Source organism: Cygnus atratus, chromosome 2, assembly GCF_013377495.2.
Source record: "Cygnus atratus isolate AKBS03 ecotype Queensland, Australia chromosome 2, CAtr_DNAZoo_HiC_assembly, whole genome shotgun sequence".
In the NCBI taxonomy this organism is placed as follows: Eukaryota; Metazoa; Chordata; class Aves; order Anseriformes; family Anatidae; genus Cygnus; species Cygnus atratus.
The window spans coordinates 159964292-159981624 of NC_066363.1; the positions used below are offsets into that span (position 1 = coordinate 159964292).

At 68.3% G+C, this 17333-nt stretch overlaps 1 protein-coding gene across 1 annotated transcript in view; it reads left to right on the forward strand.

Moving 5' to 3' along the window:
- Positions 1-292: 292 nt before the first annotated feature.
- The window catches only part of BOP1 (BOP1 ribosomal biogenesis factor), a 53731-nt gene continuing 36690 nt past the window's right edge, over positions 293-17333 (forward strand). Inside the window, exons 1-3 of the mRNA XM_035570175.2 lie at positions 293-301; positions 486-749; positions 11209-11310. Of these exons, the coding sequence (XP_035426068.1) occupies positions 293-301; positions 486-749; positions 11209-11310 (375 nt within the window). The remainder of the gene's footprint in view (positions 302-485; positions 750-11208; positions 11311-17333) is intronic.

The following is a 17333-nucleotide window of genomic DNA, read 5'->3' on the forward strand; positions in this document are numbered from 1 at the left end:
CCCCTCCCCGCCGGGCTCACCGCGCGCATGCGCAGCGCGCAGGGCTCGGGGGGGGCTGCTGGCCGCGGCGCATGCGCGTGGGGCCGCGCGCCCTCTGCCCTCTGACCCCGCCGCTGCCGGGCACGCGCCGCGCGGCCTCCCCGGTACCCCCCCCCCCTCCGGTACCCCCCCCTCCGGTACCCCCCCGGGGGCGGGGCCGGCCCCGGAAGGCGGAAGGAGGCGGCTGGGGGCGGGGCCGTGACCTCTGACCCCGGCGCACGAGGAGCGCGGCGGCGGCGCACGCGGCACCGGCATGGCGGAGGTGGGGCGGGGGGGGGGGGGGTTACCGGGTTACCATGGTTACCGGGGGGGTTCCCGGGGGTTGCTGCGGTTACCGGGGGGCCACCGTGGGTACCGGGGGGTTACCATGGTTACCGGGGGGGTGCTGTGGTTACCGGGGGCGCGGGGCCCGGCGCTGACCCCCCCCCGTTTCCCTCCCCTCGCAGCCCCGGGAGGCGCCGAGCCGCGGAGCAGAGGAGCCGGAGCCTGCGGACAGCGAGGGCTGGGGGCCGGGGGGGAGCGGCAGCGACTGGGGGGAGAGCGAGCGGGAGGAGGAGGAGGAGGAGGAGGAGGAGGAGGAGGAGGGGAGCGGTGAAGAAGAGGAGGAGGAGGAGGACGAGGACGAGGACGAGGAGGAAGACGACGAGGATGAAGACGAGGATGAGGAGGACGAGGACGGGCCCGGCGGCACCACAGCCCCTGCGGCACGGGTGAGGAGCGGGGCCGGGGCCGGGGCAGCGGTGGGGGAGGGCTGCGAGCCCGACCTGGGCCTGGCTGAGGGGGGGGAGGAGGAGGAGGAGGAGGAGGAGGAGGAGGAGGAGGAGGAGGAGGAGGAGGAGGAGGAGGAGGAGGAGGAAGCCCCCCCGGCCTCACCCCGCACTGCCCCAGCACCCGCAGTGCAGGCGAGGAGGAGGAGGACGGACCGATGGACGGACGGACGGACAGGCAGGTGCCTGGGGGCCCCGGGGCCCGGTGCTGCCGCCCCTCGCTCGTAGCCCGCGGGGCAGGAGCCAGGCCGGGGCCCAGCCACGGAGAGGGGCGGGGGGCGGGCGGTGGAGCCTCTGAACGCGTTGGGTGCCAAGGGGGCCTCGGAGCCCCCCCACGTCCTGCCCCTCGGGGCTGCTTCGCCTCTGTCCGTCCAGCTGTCCGTCCGTCCGCCTGCCCGTCCGTCCATCCCCAGCCGGGGCGCGGGTTTGGGGTTGCCCGGCCCGGGGGCAGGACCCTGCCCGTGGCCCTGCTGGGCTGCGCGAGGCTCCCAGCGGGGCCGTTTCCCTGCGGTCACACCGCCGGCCGCGGGCTGTGCGGCGCAGCCGGGCTGGCAGGGGGACGGCGAGCCACGAAGCGAGCGCGGAGCCTGATGTCCTGCTGCGGGCTCGCGGCGCTGGGTGCCCTGGGGGCCCTGTCTGCAGTCAGTCGGGGGCAGCCCCCGCGACGCTGAGCTGCTGCGCTGCCTGCCTGGGAGCAGGAGAAACCCCTCCGGCAGCTTGCGTTTCTGGAGCCTGCGGTACTGACGCTTCTCTCGCAGATGCCTTCGGTACTTTTTCGACCGTCACGAAGGCACGGGCTCAGTCAGTTCCAGAAGAGGCGGGCACAAAGATCGGTGAAAAGTTCGTGGCAGAATTTGTCTTAACGTGCAGGTCCCCGATGCTGCTGTGGCCTGGGTTGTTCCTAGGACCAGCAAGCGCCCTGTCGTTATCCCGGCTCTCCGGTGTCTGTCTGTCTGTCCGGGCGATGGGCAGGGGCGTTACCGGGGTCTGGAGTGGGAACGGAGCAGGAGCTCTCGTGACCTCTGCAGGGATTTCACAGCAGGGCCTCAGGCCGCAGCTTCAGCGCTCAGCACCAGTCCCGTTGGGGCTGTCCCCATCGCAGCCGCTTGTCCCCGTCCCGGTGCCGCCTCCGGCAGCTGCTGGGGATCCGCGGCTCACCCGGCCCCGCTGCGGCTGCGGCTCGGCCCCGTTGTGCTGCTCGCCTCGTCAGAGCAGTCGGCTCCCTAAACCACGCGAGTTCTGTGGCTCGCGGTGGTCATTCTCCTCGGTGCTGGCTCCCAGCTGGACGTGGGCGCCCTCCCGCCCTGCGAGGAGAGCTCTGGGTCGCGCACGGGCGGTTCGGAGCAGGAGCGGTGGAGGTGGAGCAGCCGCCCCCCCGGGTTTCCCCTGCGGCGGTGCCCGGAGGGGTTTGGCCCAGGGAAGGACCTCGAGGGCGCCGGACGTGCGCGGGTGTGCGTCCACCTCCTGCTTGTGCTGGGGCACCAGGAGCGCTCCGCGCAGGGCGTCGCCGCTCCAGGCGGGGGTACCGGGCCTGCACCCCCCTGCAGCCGGGCTTCCCTCGGCTTTAAAGCCCCCGAGTAACGCCCCAAGGGAGCGGCTTGCAGGCGGCTGCGTTGTGGCCTTGGAAGCTTCTGCGCCTCAGCCAGCTTTCCGGAGAGACCCGAGGATTTCGGGAGCTAGGCGCGGTTTAGGGCCGTACGTTGCCTGGGACCCAGGAGAGCAGAGGTGAGTTTCCAAGCAGGAGCCTCCCAGCAGCAGGGTTCCTTCGAAGCCTCCTCGAGTCCTTCCCTGGCTGCCGCTCGGTGCTCAGGCCCGCGCCGGCTGCCGTGCGGGTGGGAAATGCGGGAGGAGAGCGGTGCGGCGCGCAAGGGGCGAGGAGGGCGCTGTCCCGAAGGCTCTGTCTTTGCTTCACCAGAGCCCAGGTGCGCTTCTCTGCCACGTTATAAAAACGTGTGCGTGGCACGGGCCGGGCACCGAGCGCGTCAGTCCTGGTGGCCGCTGGCTGGCAGAGGTCAGCGGGCTCCGCTGGGGGCTGAGCTCAGCTGGCTGCTGCCGTGGAGGAGCTCTGCGAAGCCTCCTGTCCCCCCGGCTGCTGGCACGGTGCTCTGTGCGGGCTGGGGGGCTGCAGACCCCGCGGGGCCGAGGGAGGGCACGTGGATGCAGTGCCGGCGGTCGCTGTGCGCGGGTGGAGCGCAGGATCCTGGAGTGGCTGAGGCCGGGGGCTCCTCAGGTCCGCCCGGTTCCCCCCCTGCCCCGCCAGGGCCCCCCAGCTGGTCCCAGCCCCACGTCCGGGCGGGTTCGGGGACCTCCAGGGAGGAGGCTCCGCAGTCCCAGCGCCGTTTGGATTTTGGCTAGCTCGCTGCGCTCTGAAGGGGCGTGCTCGGTGGCACGGCCAGAGCTGCGAGCGAGCTGAAGTCTTCAGGTGGCAGCGAGCAAGGCCTTCCCCTGGCAGAGCGGGAGCGGCGGATTCCTCCTCACGGGGACGGAGAAGGAAAGCGCTGCGGGAAGAAATGCTGGCTCTGGGTGCTCGGGCACGGAGCCCTTCCTCGGGCTGCTGCTGAGGGTCTCCTCCCAGCCGCCTTCCCCGCCGGGGAGCGGGGACGCTGCTGCGCCCCTCAGGCGCTGGGGGAGGCCGGGGGGGCTCAGCCCCGGGACCTGGCTCCTCGCAGGCAGCGGTCCCCTGCTCCTCGGGGCGGGTGGCGCTTGCCCTGAAGGCTTGCCGTCAGCAGGCCGGCGCGGCGCTTCGGTGCTCGGGGTGCTGCTGAGGGCGGATTTGTAGGCCGGGAACAGGCACCCGACCGGCAGCGCTGCCCGGAGGCCTGACTCCTCCGCCTTTGCTAAGTTCGTTCTCAGAGCTCCAGCTGGTTTTTAGCCCCAAGCTTAAAACCTGTTGGAGATAGACACAGACACAGATTTCTAGGTTGGAAGAGACCTCAAGATCATCGAGTCCAACCTCTGCGAGATGACGCACGGCCCCGCGCTGCTGGGGACTGGTGCGAGTGCCCCAAGCAGCTGCCGGCCGTAACGCAGCGCCGCCTTCGTCAGGTGTGGCGGGGGCAGCCCCCGGCTCTTCCTGCACCTCGCAGTCGGGAGATGAGGCACAAACACAGCAGGGATCCCCCGGCAGCTCCTCTGGAGCTGGGTGTTCGCAGTTGGCTCCATCACCAGCCCCGTGCCGTCCCTCTGGTGCCGCCCGCGAGCCAGGCAGCACTCTCCTGGCCCGGCAGCGAGGGCAGGGTGAGGACCACCCGCCTGCAGCAGAGCTCGCCCCAGGCCTCGTTCTTACAGCCTCGTGCTTTGCTGCGTGCAGTGCTCCTGGCTCTGACGGCTGCCTTGTCCCCGTCCTTCGGAGCTGCAGATGTCGGTCCCATGGGAGCCGCTGCAAAGCGGGTTTAAACCTGGGACCTCCCCGGGGACGCCCGTTTGCTCCAGCCCCCTCGTGCCTTGCCTGCGGTGCCCCAGGAGCCTCCTGTTGGGTTCCCAGCCTGGCGCTAAGCGGCTCTGTTCTGCAGGCACGGCCGCGGCGTGCCGCCTGCGCTGGGCTGCGGAGCGTCTGCGGGGTTTGTGCCTGTCCCGGGTCTCCTCCGGCAAGTGAAACGAGCTCGGGGAGGATTCCCAGGCTGCGTCCTCCAGGGGCTGCAGGACTGCGCGTGGGAGAGCAGCACGCGCGAGCAGAACGCTTACGGACTGATGGGAGGGGACGTGTGCGGACGGGAGAAGGGGAAAGGAGGCAGGGGGATGTTCCGCGGTGCTGCTGGCAGAGCAGACAGCGAGGAGCCCCGCTCGTCAGGCTGCCAGGGCTGCCGCGGGGACTCAGCACCGTGGCCCGTGGCGAGGCTGTCCGGGGCTCCAGGAGGAGCTGGCTGCGGGCACCGAGGCCGCTGCTAGCGTCACGGAACAGAATCGTGCAATCCTTTGGGTCGGCAAAGACCTCCAAGACCATCGGGTCCAGCTGGAAGCAGGCAGAAGGAGGTCAGTGCCAGCCCCAGGTGCTGCAGCCGTGGTACAGATGCGCCTCTTGGCGAGCAGGTCGTGATGGCTCGTCTGTTTTCCCAAAGCTTCCCCCCTGCACAAGGAACAGACGCTGGTTCTGACCCTTAACAGCTCTGGATCCAGGCAGCTGAGGAATCCTCGGTTCCGTCTCAGCTCAGGGAGGTGTGAGCAGTGGTTCTGCATCGGGAGGGACCCTTTGGGTCCAGGGCGTTGCTGCTCTCCCCATGTTTGGGCACGCTCCTGCGGGAGCTTTGTGTTTTTGTCATGCTGCTGCTGTGTTTGACCAGGCAGGAGAAGCGAAGGGAAGGCTGAAGGCTCTGGAGACGACGCCCACAACGTTTGGGTCCTGCTGGCCCCTGTGCAGAACCCCCCGAGCACGGGGGACGTTGGGTGCTGAGGGCCCTCTCCGGAGCTGGGCTCCTCCTCGCGATCCCAGGGGCGAGCTGCTGCTCCCCGCAGGAGGATGCTGTCAGGGAGCCGCGATGCCACGCGTGTTGTCTGCGGGGCTTTAGAACCCCACAGGGTACCGAGGGCAGCCTCGCTCCTGAGGAGCGACCGGAGCGAGGCACCGAGCCGCGTGCCAGCACGGCGTTAATCCGGCGCGAGCCGCGTGGTGCCGAGCAGAGCCGTGCGGGGCGGAGCGGCCCTGGCTCCCGCGGGGCCCCGGAGCACGAGGGGCCGCTGCCTGTCAGCAGGCTGCGAGCCCCGCGCTCGGTGCCTCCCTCGCTCGCAGGGCTGTGTAAATATTAGGCTGTCCTTGTCGGGTTAGATTTCCTCCTAATGACTTCCAGCGTCGTGACAAGCCGGGCTTCCTTCCTTGGCAGCCCCTGCGCTGCCCGGCTCCGCTCCCGGCACCCTGGGGAGAGGCCCCGGCGGCTGAAGGCCGGGCTGAGATGGAGGCGTGCTGCTTTCCTAACCCGGGAAGCCCCTCCAGTGCGGGTTCCCTAGCCCTGCGTCGCTGCTTCTGCTCTTCCCGGGTTAATTTGTGCTCGCGGCAGCCGCGCCGGCCCAAAGCAGCAAAGCAGCTGGGAAATTCCTTCGTGGCGGCCCCGTTTCTGCCGAGCCTCCTTGCCTCTTGTCCCCTGGGATGCGCTGCTGGCAGTCAGGGAGGGGAAGGAGACGGCTGCCAGTGCTGGCAGCAGCTCGTGGCAGCGCGACGAGTGCCGCTGCGTGGCACGTGGTGCCCGCGGTGCTTTGCCACCTCGCCGCAGCAGTGGGGTCTCGGCGTCCCCAGTGCCGGCGTTCCCAGGTGAGAAGCCGGCCGGCAGCACCGCGCCGCTGGGCAGGTGCCGCAGAGGAAACCCAAAGCGAGCTCCAGCAGAGCTGCTGAGGCTGCCTGGGGCTCTGGCAGCGCGTCTGTGACGTGGGACTCGTCGGCTCCTGAGCCTGGTGCGGGAGTGAGACGCTCGTCGCTCACCGGGCTTCATCTGCCTGTGGCGTTAGCGGCTCTGCCAGCCCCGTGAAACGGAACAAATTGATGTTCGCCCGCAGGGTGAGAACTTTCAGGGCGACTCCTTGCCCTGGCAGCCACCTCCCCCCCAGCCCCGGCCCCCGCAGGAGTACGGCTCGCGGCGACGCAGCGGTCGGACCGATGGGAGGGCAGTGCTGCAGGGCAGGACGCGCGGAGCCAGGCGACGGGAGGAGGCCAGCAGCAGCCTTTGAAGCGCTGCGTGAGGCCTGGCCTCCCAGGTTCTGCCTCCCCGTTTTAGAGGGGTACAAGACGGCATCTGCTCCACCAAAGGCTTTGAGACGTGAGAGGTCCCCTCGGCTCCGGCCGCGAGCAGGACCTGCTGGCAGCGCCTGCCCCGCATCCTTGGTGCCTCCCGCGGGGAACTTCTGCCCGGCTTCCTCCTGGGCACCAGCAGTGACATCTCCCAGAGGCTGCAGCTCTGTGCTGTGGCCCCAGCACGGGTCGGGCTGCCCCGTCCTGGTCCTCCGAGACTGGCCCCGGCACGAACCATGTCCTTGTTCTTCTGAAAGCGCCGATTTGGATCCTCTCACATCTGAGCTCAAACCGGAGGCGTACCCGTGTTCACCTGCAGGGTGCTCCCCTTTGTCCCCTGCGAGAGGTTCCCTGGAGAATGGAAACCCCTGAAGACACAACGGCTGGTGGGAGATAAACCCGTGTTTGGCCCTACAGCTGCCACCAGGCTTAGTGGTCTGATGGGCTCCTCGGGGCCCACGACCCTGCTCACGAGGAGGAGTAACGTCGCTCCATCTTCACTTTCTTCACGAGCCCTGCATGTCCTGCGTGTCGTTCGTCCCTGAGCCGCCAGCAGTTGGTTTGGAGGCGCCGGAGCGGCTGCAGGTCGGGGTTCTCGTGTCGAGGTGGAGGAGGCCGGATCACAGCGAGCAGCCCAAGCGAGCGCTCAGCGCAGGGAGCTGGGGTTCGGGGCTGCTGTTCCTGGCGCTCTCGGAAGCCAGGCCCCCGCTCTCCTTCAGGTGTCGTTTTGTGTGAGGCAGGGGGTGCAGCTTCACAGGGTGCTTCTCGGGGGGAGCAGAGCACCTGGCAGCGTTGGGCCCGAGAGCCGTCCTGCTGTAGCCGGGAAGAGATACGGGGTGTGTGTTGGGTGCTTGCCTTTCCCTACCTCGACCGCACGACCTCAGCGAGGTCTGGGCTTGGCACCGCGGATCCAGGTCCCACCCCTGCTGTGTGCATCCTGCACCCGGTAAAGCTGAGAGGAAAACCTCGCAGCCCCTCTCCTGCCCACGCTGGGGCCGGGCGTTTTGGCCTGCAGACGTTGCCGCAGCTCCCAAGGCCGCCTGGCACCCGTCTGTTGGCCACTCGCCGCCTCCGTCCCCGCAGCTGCAGCGTGCCCCTTCCTCAGCCCCCCGCTGCGGTGCCGGGGAGCTCCCCTCCGCGGCTGCCGGGACCGCGGGCACGGCGGGGACCTCTCCCCTCCCGCTGGAAGATCGCAAGCCAGGAGTTTCTGATCTCTTCTCCAGAACCTGGGGGAACTGCGTGGGAGCGCGCCGAGAGCTCTGCGGAGGGAGGCGGGCAGGTTCTGCGCGGCGGGAGCGGAGCCAACGCAGCTCCTGCTGGTTTCATCCACCTTCCGGTGACCCTTGGTCTGCGGAGGAAAAGGAGGATCCAGCGGGGCCGTTAACGCGCCCCGGGGTGTATTGTATGGCTGGCAAGGGCCGTGAGGGATGGCTGCTCCCCACGGCCACCGGCTGTCCCTGCGGGGCATCGCAGGACGGTGCCGAGGCTGGTGTCCTCACACCACTTCATCTGGCCGCAGACCGCGGCAGCGCTCTGGGGCAGGCAGGGCTGCTTCAGCACTGCCCCCGCGTCGCGCCCTGGGAAGGGCTCGTGCTCCCGAAAGCACGTTTCCTTTCTCCCACTGGTGCTAATTCACGACTAGAGGACAGCCTCTCCTTCGCACCTCCGCCCGTGGCTCTTGGCAGCCAGGTGCGTGACGTGCTTCTCGTGGGGTTCGCTCCCTGTGCCGGGCGGCTGCGACCTGCCCCGAGCGGTGCCGTGAGGCTCCTGTGGCAGCCGCCGCTCGTGTCCCCTGCTCTGCCCGCTGCTGGCCACCCTTCAGCTCAGGCTCAATGGCGCGGGGCGCTGTGGATGGGGCTGTGGGCAGCGCCCTCCCGCTTGTGGTTCAGCGCAGGGATCTCTCTGGTTTCTCTGAGCTCTTCCGTTGAACTCACCTGGGGCAGTGGGCGCAGGAGCCGTGGCCGATCCACGCGTGGGGTGCGTTTGGGCGGGAGGAGGCTGCGGGTCTCATTGTGGGGCCTTCGTCCCTCCTTCCCCGGTCACCCCGCGTCCAGCTGAACGCGTTCTCAAGCCCTGGTGGTGCCGGCCGGCTGCTGACACCAGGCGGCTGCCGCCCACCTCCCCGTTCAGCGGCCAAACCCGCGGGGACGCGGCTCAGTGACGGCTGTCGGTGATGCCCAGCACTGAGGTCTGGGGCAGGGGACCCCCGGCAGCCCCTGTCCCTGAGCCCCGGCCATGGCGTGGGGTGCTGGGGGAGCATTTGGGGGATTTTCCTGGATTTTGGCAGCGTGTCCGGCACGGCTTGCCGCCCTCTGGTGGAACGAGCACCGCTGCAGGGGCTGCCTGGGCTGCGGAGAGGAGCGGTCGCTGCGCTCCCGTGCCTGCAACGCGGCTCGCGCGGCGCCGAGGAGCGGTGCGGGTAAAGGCCCTGCGTGCACCGGGGCAGAGCGGAGAGGCGCTGGGCACGCCCGTGAGAGGAGTGGGTGCCTGATCCTGGTGCCTGAACCCCCCGTAGCAGTCCTGCCCGGTTTGGGGTAAAATGGCCTCTTTGGAGGGCTCGGTGTACCCCAGGCAGGCTTCGGTCAAACCTAGCAGGGCGCTGGGTGTGGGAGCGATGTCCTAGCCGGGCTCTTCCTTGGTCTCCTGGCGAAGCTTTTCTGAAGGGTGCGGACCTGCCCGTAGATGCCCGTGGGCTGGCTTTGGGGGTGCACCAGGCAGGGCGAGACCCCTGCAGAGGTCCCGGGCCTGGGCGCTGCCTTGGTGCGTGTCCTCGGATGGAGCTCGGGACCCAGGACGCCCGCAGGCCTCCCTGACAGCACGGGCCGGGAGCGGGAGCGCGAGGCGGCTGCGTGGCTCCTCCTGGCTCCTTGGTGCCCGAGGGCCGTGCAGCGCAGCCCCAGCCCGCGGCCCCGGATCCTTCCCCGCTCGTCGCGGTGGCGGGAGAGGGGGAAATGAGAGGGAGAGATGGAAACTCAAGTCCAGAGCCATCGTAGCGCCAAAAGCCTGGAAAAAAACTTATCTCCAATCTCCCTTTTTAAAAATTTTTTAATAAAGCCTTTTGTTTTTGCAGTAATCTCATCCTCTTGCCGGCCCAGGATTTTCCAGGCTCTCTCCCACCCCGCTCCCCGCGGCTCGGGGGAGCTGCGCGGGTCTGCGCGTCCAGCAGAAGGTGATCACACACTGCGCGGGCTTTACTGCTCCCGCGGGGGACGTTTTCTGGGGCTGGTTTTCCGATTATTTCTCTGAATCCTCCCGTAAACCCGATCTAGCCAGGGTCCCCCTTCTCCCCCTACCCCCGCCCCGAGTGGCGAAGGGGGGGGGAGCGAATCTCTTTTCCAGGGAAGGATCTGCAGCTTGCTCGGCACCCACACAGCGGGTCAGCGAGTGGGCGAAGCCTGGCGGCCGGCGCTGTCTGACCGCCCGCGGCTGCGGAGGGCAGCGGCTCCTGCCCGCGGCCGCCCTGCCTCGGCTCTGCCGCGTGGCCCCGCGGTGGCCGAGCCCCCGTCCCGGCGCAGAGCAGGCGTGGGGGTCCCCGGGGACGGAGGCTCCTCGTGGCGCCCTGCGGGTGACTCGCAGGTGACCGCGGACGGAGGCGCCTGGCCCAGCGTGTCACACGTGGCCATCTCCATCCCGCTGGCGTTGCCACCCTGGGGCTGTGCTCGCGGCCTCATCCTGCCCTGCTCTCTGCCAAAGGCGTTTGGGCTTCGAAGTGGCTCCGACGGCGCTCATCGCTTTGAAGCCCATCAGTAACTTCAGGTCGTGCTGCGGAGGTCGTTGGTGCTTCACCCGATCTCGCACGCTTCGTCCAGCAGCTCTGGAGCCCTGAGCGCAAACGTGGTGGAACCCAGCAGTGGGTGCGGGCCTCTGTGTGGGGCACGGTGCTGGGGAAAGCCTGCCCTCGTGGTGGGCGCCAGAAGCCCCCGTGTGTTGTCCTGCCAGGCTCTCCGCTGGGCCTGTCCTCCCCGAGATCTGCTGGGGAGGCGGGGATCTGCCAGCAGAGACCTCCGCGGGCTGGAGGAGGGGGCTGGCGGGCACCTTGTGGGGCTCGGGGACCGTAAATCCTGCGCCAGGCTCAGAATAACCCCATGCAGCCGGGCGGGCGGGGGCTGTGCGCACAGGGAGCACTCGGGAGAAGCAGACCTGGGGCTCAGCGGGTGGCACTGCCCGCGCCGACCTCACCCGGGGCTGTCGGTGCGGACGGGGCCCGTCGCCGCCTGGTGCTCCTGAGACCCGTCCCCGCTTCGGGTCCGGCCTGGGGCTTCCCGTCCGGAAGGTGGCTGGGATGTGGAAGCCGTGGACTTGGAGAGGTTTTGAGCCCAGGGAGTGGGGATGCGATTCTGCGAGCTGTCAGAGCTGCTCCGGCGACCTGTCCTCAGAAGGGAGGCGATTGACTTTGTCTTGGCAGTCCCAAACGAGCAGAAGCGCCCGCTGCTTAATGAGCCCTTCCTTTCCTTCCTTCCTTCCCTCTAACGCGGCGTCCCGGAGGAGCTGGGAGCGAGAGGTCGCGTGCGCAGCGCCGCGCAGGATGTGGCACGGAGCGCTCGCGGTGGCCTCGGACCTGGCACCCGACGGGGCGCTGGGGGCAGATGCAGGCTTCGTGGCCCAGCCGAGGCTTCTGGTGCAGGGAGCGCAGCGCTACAGAGGTTCGTGTGGTGGGACTCACCGAGCTCTTTGTTTCCCTTTCAGGTCAAAGGGGCTCCCAGGAAGCTGGAGGCCGGTCCCTTCCTGACCGAAGACGAGCGTCTGCTTGCCCAGGACGAATACGAGGAGGACAGCTCAGACGAAGAGGTAGGACCCGCTGCAAAGCTTTTTGTTGTGGTGGTGGTGTTTTTTCAATATGGATGCGAGATAGGGGGGGATGGATTTCCCTCTCCTTGCTGGCTTCGGTGCAAACGCACGGGAGGGAGCGTGGTCAAATGGTGCTGCGCCTGGACGGGGATTGCCCCGACCGCTCGTTGCCACTAATGCCGGCGGCTTGGTGCTTGGGGCAGCCAAAGGGGGTGGCGGGTCTGCCTCCTGTGAGGGCAGAGACCCCGTTCACCCTGCCTGAGGGTCGCGCCCCCTTTGCCCACCCGGAGCTGTGGCTTTTTGCTGGGCTCCTCGGGCTGCCTGGCAGCCTGGCCCCCGGCCCGCAGGGCTGCGTTCGCTGCGCGGGGTCTGCCCTGCTGCCCGAGGGGGCCTCGGGTCCACGTGTCGGGAAGGGTTGGACGCTGCCTGTGTGGAAGGCAGCGGGATCTCGGTGAGAAAGCGCTCCTCGGTCTGGTTGTTCCAGACAACTCACCGCCTCTCTTAATCATCTGCTAAACCAATTAGTGCGACTGGCGCAAATCAGCTGTTCCAGCAGAGCCCCGGGGTCGGCACGGAGCGATCGCCAAGGGCTGCGGGGGTGTTTGGACCCGGCCCTCGTGCCGGGGACGTGGGCTCACCTGAAAGGTGCCGGGCAGCCTCAGAGCTTACCGGGACGGGTGCCGAAACCAGGAGCTCGCTCACGCCGGGAGCAGCCGCGGGGACGTTGGCTGGGGATTTGCGGAGCGCGGACGTGAGCGGGGCTCTTGGCCGAGCACCCAGCCCCAGGGTGGCAGCTCTCGGGCATTCAGGATGGTTAAAGGGCCTTGGCTTGTGCGTACCGGAGCCCTGAGGGATGCTCCTGCTCCAGCGCCAGCCCCAGGGGACAGGAGGGGAGGAGCGGGAGCCTGCCGCCGCGCTGCTCCCGCCGGGGCCCTGCGGGCTGGATGTTGGAGGCCCACCTGGGCTGGCGCTGGAGCTGCCGGCAGTCCCTGCCCCCGGGTCTGGAATAGAGATTTAGAGAGAGGGGAAATATATGACTATAGAAAACATACACTTGTGTAATGTCTCCAGCATAACCCAGGAAAAAAACCCTTTCATGCAGGAATTCGAGGTCTCTCTCTCCCCAGCTGGTCCTGTTTCAGGGCCCCCGTGGGGGGAGCGCTGATTCAGAACCTGTTGACATCAGAGCAGCTTCCAGTGGCTTTGTTCCTTGTTCCCCGCTCCCAGCCCCCTGCCCTCTCTCTGTAATTGTAGTTATCTCTCCTCCAGAAGAACCCTGATGCTTCTGCTTCCTGCGGCCGGGATGCGCACACTGGGGGCTTTGTGCTCGGCCGCTTTGTCGCGCGGGATGGGGGGCGCGGGGAGCAGGAGAGCGCTTCCTCGCTGCGAGGGGGAGCTGCGGATTTTATTTTTCTCTTATTCTTTTCTGTCGGGAGCTAGCTTGCTTCGTACCTTTGTCCTAATTAATTTGCGGCCTCCTCCTAACTAAAGGCTCGCTGAGCCATGATGCATTAGCACCTCGCGCTCGAGGGCACCAAGGACGCGTGTGTCCGTCCCCGGGCCGTCGGGGCGCAGCCTGTCCCGGCACCACGCGAACCAGGCAGCGGCGTCCCTTCGCGACGTGACCAGGGGCTGGGGCTGGAGCACACCCTGCACCTGCGGTCGCTGCTGCTGGGGGGCTCGGGACCACCCCTCCGCAAACAGCCCCGCGGCCCCTCCGGCAGCCTCGGGGTTTGCGGTGCGGCTCTGAGCAGCTTCTCGCGGCACTGAGCTGGTGTGGCCGTGGTGCCGGCTGCCTTGGGGACGGCACATCGGGGCGGCACATCGGGGCACCCTGCGGAGCCGCGGGAGCGGGTCATCCCCGCGGGTCATCCCCGCCATCATCGGTGCCGGGTATCCGGGGGCAACACGCGAGAAACGTGGTGACATCCGGGTAGAGACGGTGCCTTGCGCTCCTGCCTGTCCCTTTGCATCGCCACGATGGTTTCCTCAGACCCGGTCGTTACCTTTAGCGCCGGCAGCTCTAAGTGGTAGTGGCAGGGAACCCCCCCGTGCCGGTTCATCCTGCAGCCGGCTCTGGTGCTGGGGCCGCCCGGGAGCCCCCGGTGTGTGCCTGTCCCCGGGCGCTGTTTCCCTGCGGAGCAGGTGGGTGCCGGGGGTGCCGTGGGGGTCCCCCAGCTGCGTGCCGCCCTCCCTGCTCCCCTCTGCCAACCTCCGACCACGCTCCGGTGGCCCCAGCCGACCTCCCAGCCGGCCCCAGCGCTCAGCGCCCGCAGGATCGCTCCCGAAAGCAGCAGCAGTTGGGAAAACATCCGGTGCCACCGCCGGCACGGCCGTGCCCCGGGGCGCGCTGCTGCTGCTGCGCCGGCTGTCACTCAGCGCCGCCGCTGGCTCGGGGCTCGCGCTCGCTCCCCTCTGCCTGTGCGTGGGCTTGGGAGCTCTTTAATAAAGAATAATAGCTCAGACCTGCTATGCCCCTGTGTTTAGCGCAGACTAAATTTCTTCTAGCTGTGCTCCTGCTCACTTGGCAGCTGCCGGCGCTCAGCCTGGCCGGGCGCCCGGCCGGTCTCTGCCGTGTGCTCAGAGAAGAGACACAACAAAATAAATCGGTTTCCTGGCCGGGCCGGGCGGGTAGGGAGCCCGTGTCGCACGCGGGGCCTCCCCGTGCCCGCTGGTGGAGCCCCCGCCGTCCGTGCCCGCCGTGGCGGTGCTGCCGGGGGCCGTCCCCGCCGCCCGGCCCCCGGCGCTCCCCCGGCGCTCGCCGCGCAGCCCGGGCGTCGCTGCTCTCGGCCGCGCGGAGATGAATGGCCGCGAGCTGCAGAGGCTGTCAGGGCCTCGCTGGGAGGAAGCAGTTTTGGGGCTTTTGTTTGGTTCTGTTTCCTCCCACAATGACTATTCCATATGTCAGTGGATAATGAATGAAGGCGCGTTGAGTGCTCCTCGGTGAGCCGGCGGCTGTTCCAAGCCCACTTCCCTCCTCCGCAGCGCAGCTGAGCCGGGCGGGGGGCGCAGCGCTGGCCGGGCTGAGGGAGCTCTTCTTTCAGTAGCTGATTAGCCAAGAGAGGAAAAAACCCTGCAGAATGTGCTGCTGGCAGACAGCTCCTTAAACTCATCGCTCCGTGTGTGTGTGCGCGGCCGTGCGTGCGCTTCCTGACCTGCCTGGCTCCAGCAGATGCTCCAGGCTTGCCGCTCCCCCGCGAGCGTGCCTGGCCGGGCGGCCGCGCGTGCTCGGCCCCGCGGAGGTGCGAGAGGAGGCGGCGAGGAGTTCGGGGCGCGGGCTGGTGGTGGCACGGGGCCGGGAGGGCCTGGCACCCCCAGGCTGCAGCCGCCCTGGGGATGCGCCCAGGAGTTGGTTCCCAAACCGCCTCCGCTGCCCTGCGTCGAGTGGTTGTGCTGCTGGCATCCACACTTTTTACGTCCCTTCCCCTTTCTGCGGAGGGGAAGGCCCGTCCTAGCGCTGCTGTTCCCCCTGCAGAGCGTGCCTGCGCCCATCCCCGGGAGCACCGGCGCCCTGCGGTTGTCGGTACTGAGAAGGGAGCAGGGCAGGGAGCTCTGGGGAAGAGCTCACCCGCGTTACCTGCGCTGAAGGAGGCGGCTCTGGGGGTGGCAGGGGCTCCTTCGTGCCTGCAGGGCTCCCGAACAGCCGCTCGCTCACAGGAGTTCTTGGAAAGTGCCCGGTGAAAGCATCTGCCGCTGCGCTCGGCAGCGGGAAGGAGTTGGAAATGGGCTGCGAGAAGGCAAGCACTGAAAGCGCCGCTCCAGCCCGTCGGTGAGGTCCTCCAGCTGCGGTGCCATGCCCCATTTCCATTATTCCGTTTTGAAAAGACGTAGGGAGAGAAAAAAGAGCTCCAGAGGTGGATAGCGGGGCTAATTGGAGGCCTGGGGGGAATCGGGAGATGAAGAGATGCGAAAAGACAAGATTTGTGTAGTTTGGAGCCGGAGCGGAGTCTGAGAGGACACAATAACAGGATGCAGAAGGTAGCACGAGGGGATATTGGACGAGATGAAAAGGCATCGGGTTTAACACCGCAGTGGCAGGAGAGGGGCGCGCGCACCGTGCGGGCGGATTCTCTTACGCAGCGCTGGCTGCAGGCCGCGTCGCCGTGCGGTGCCGGTGGTGCCAAAGGCGTTGAGACCTTGAGGTTTGCAGATACTGCCGCGAATAGCGAGAACATCTGGAGCCGCGGCGTTTTAAAATAAAACTGGCGCTCTCGGGACCCTACGGACCAAAGCTCGGCCCCGGGCTGTGCACCCCGCGGGGCTCCGCTCCGTGCCGGGGCTGCTGGGCGGCGGGGTGGGAGCAGCGAGAGGCGGGGGACGGGGCTCGGGGACCCCTCTCCTCCCACTTGGCCGGGGGTCTGGGGGGCTCCGCAGGGCTGCTGCGGGGTCCGGGCTGCTGCGGGGTCTTCTCTCCAGCAGGCCCCAGCCCACCTTCAGCCGAGCAATGGCCACCCGAGGTGCTCGGCCCCGCTGCCCGTGGCCCTTGGGTTTCCCGTGGGTTTCCCGATGCAGGCCGGCGCAGGGGCTCCTGTAGGGGCCTCAGCTGCTGCAGGTTCGTGTGCTACGTGCAGGCTGGGCAGAGTCGGAGGGGCCCGAGCCTCGCCTCGTGCCCCGTGCCCCTCGTCCTGCTCTAGAGGAAGAGGAGGGAGGGATTCGGGGCCGGCTCCGCGCCTGCTGGGACACTCGGGGCCCCCGCAGGAAGGCAGGGCTGGCCCGCGGGGGGAAGCTTCGGCAGCTGCGAGCGGCTCGGGCACTCGCTCGGGTTTCTGGCGCTCGCAGCCAGGACGGAAAGTTTCCGTGCGCAGCGTGTCGGAGCCTGGGGACTGGGGCTGGAGCTGCCAGGCCCGGGGCAGCCCCTTCCCCACGCTGCTGCCAGCGAGGGCTCAGCACCGCCGCGTGTCCCCGCGCCGCGCCGGCCTCGCGCTCGCCGTGGGGAAGTGGCCGGTGGCACGGGCGCCTCCGCTGCCGGGGGTCTCCGTGGGGGGGATGAGGAGGGCTCGAGGTCCCGGCGGGGCTGGTGCAGCGCCGAGGGAAAGCCACCGATTAACCGGTGCTGATACAGGCATGAAAAAAGAGCTAAATTACTCTGTCTTTTGGCTGCCCCAAGCTTGATATTTAAAGCGTTTGTAAAGCAGCTCAGTTGGGGCAGGAAAGGCTTTTTCCTTCTGGAAGGAATGACATCACCGAATGCATTTAAACGATCAGGTCTCTGACCCAAGGAGAGCGAGAAACCCACAACAACTTTCGGCTGATGAGTGGAAACTTTTCTTTCTTTCTTTTTTTCTTTCTTCTTTTTTTCTTTTTCCATTTACTTTCCCCCTCTGCGTGCTGGGTCTACGCGCTCGGCTGCGTCTCAGCTTACGGCCTGTCCTTCTGCGGGAGCTGACTCCCGCGAGCCGGCTCCTCCGTCCCGCCTGCCTCAGCCCCCCGCTGCCCCCGGGCACCCAAAGGCTGCTGGCACCCTCGTGGGGTGATGCCGGGCACGGAGCCGGGCGCAGGTGGCGGGCAGCGCACCAAGGCAGCTCACGCCTGGTAGGGTTAAAGCTGCCTTACAGCGGGGCTGATGGCACCTGACCCCGTCCTCAGCGCCGCTGCCCCTTCCCGCGGGAGGGTCTGTCCGTGGCACTGGTGTTGCGCCGGGCAGCCACCAGCTCCAGAAGGCAGGGGTCAGCCTGCGCGCAGGTGCAGGACAGGTGAGGCTGAGCGCCAGTTTCCCTGTATGCAGCTCAGGCACGGTCCCGCACCGGGTGAGGGGGCTGGCGGCATCCCCTGCTGCATCCCCTGCGCCACTTCGGCAGCGCTCGCCTGTCCATGCTCGCAGCATGCCCAGCGTCACCAAGCCTCGCGCAGCGCCCTGTGCCTGTTCTTGCCATCACCGCACCGCTCGTGCTGCGCTCCGGCCGCAGGCACCCGGCGCGGGGCGCGCCAGCCCGCTCCCCTTCCCGGCGAGGATGGCGAAGCGCAGCGTGCTCTTGCCGCCCCCGCCGCTGGAGCGGCTCCCACCTCTCCGCTGACGGAGCTGG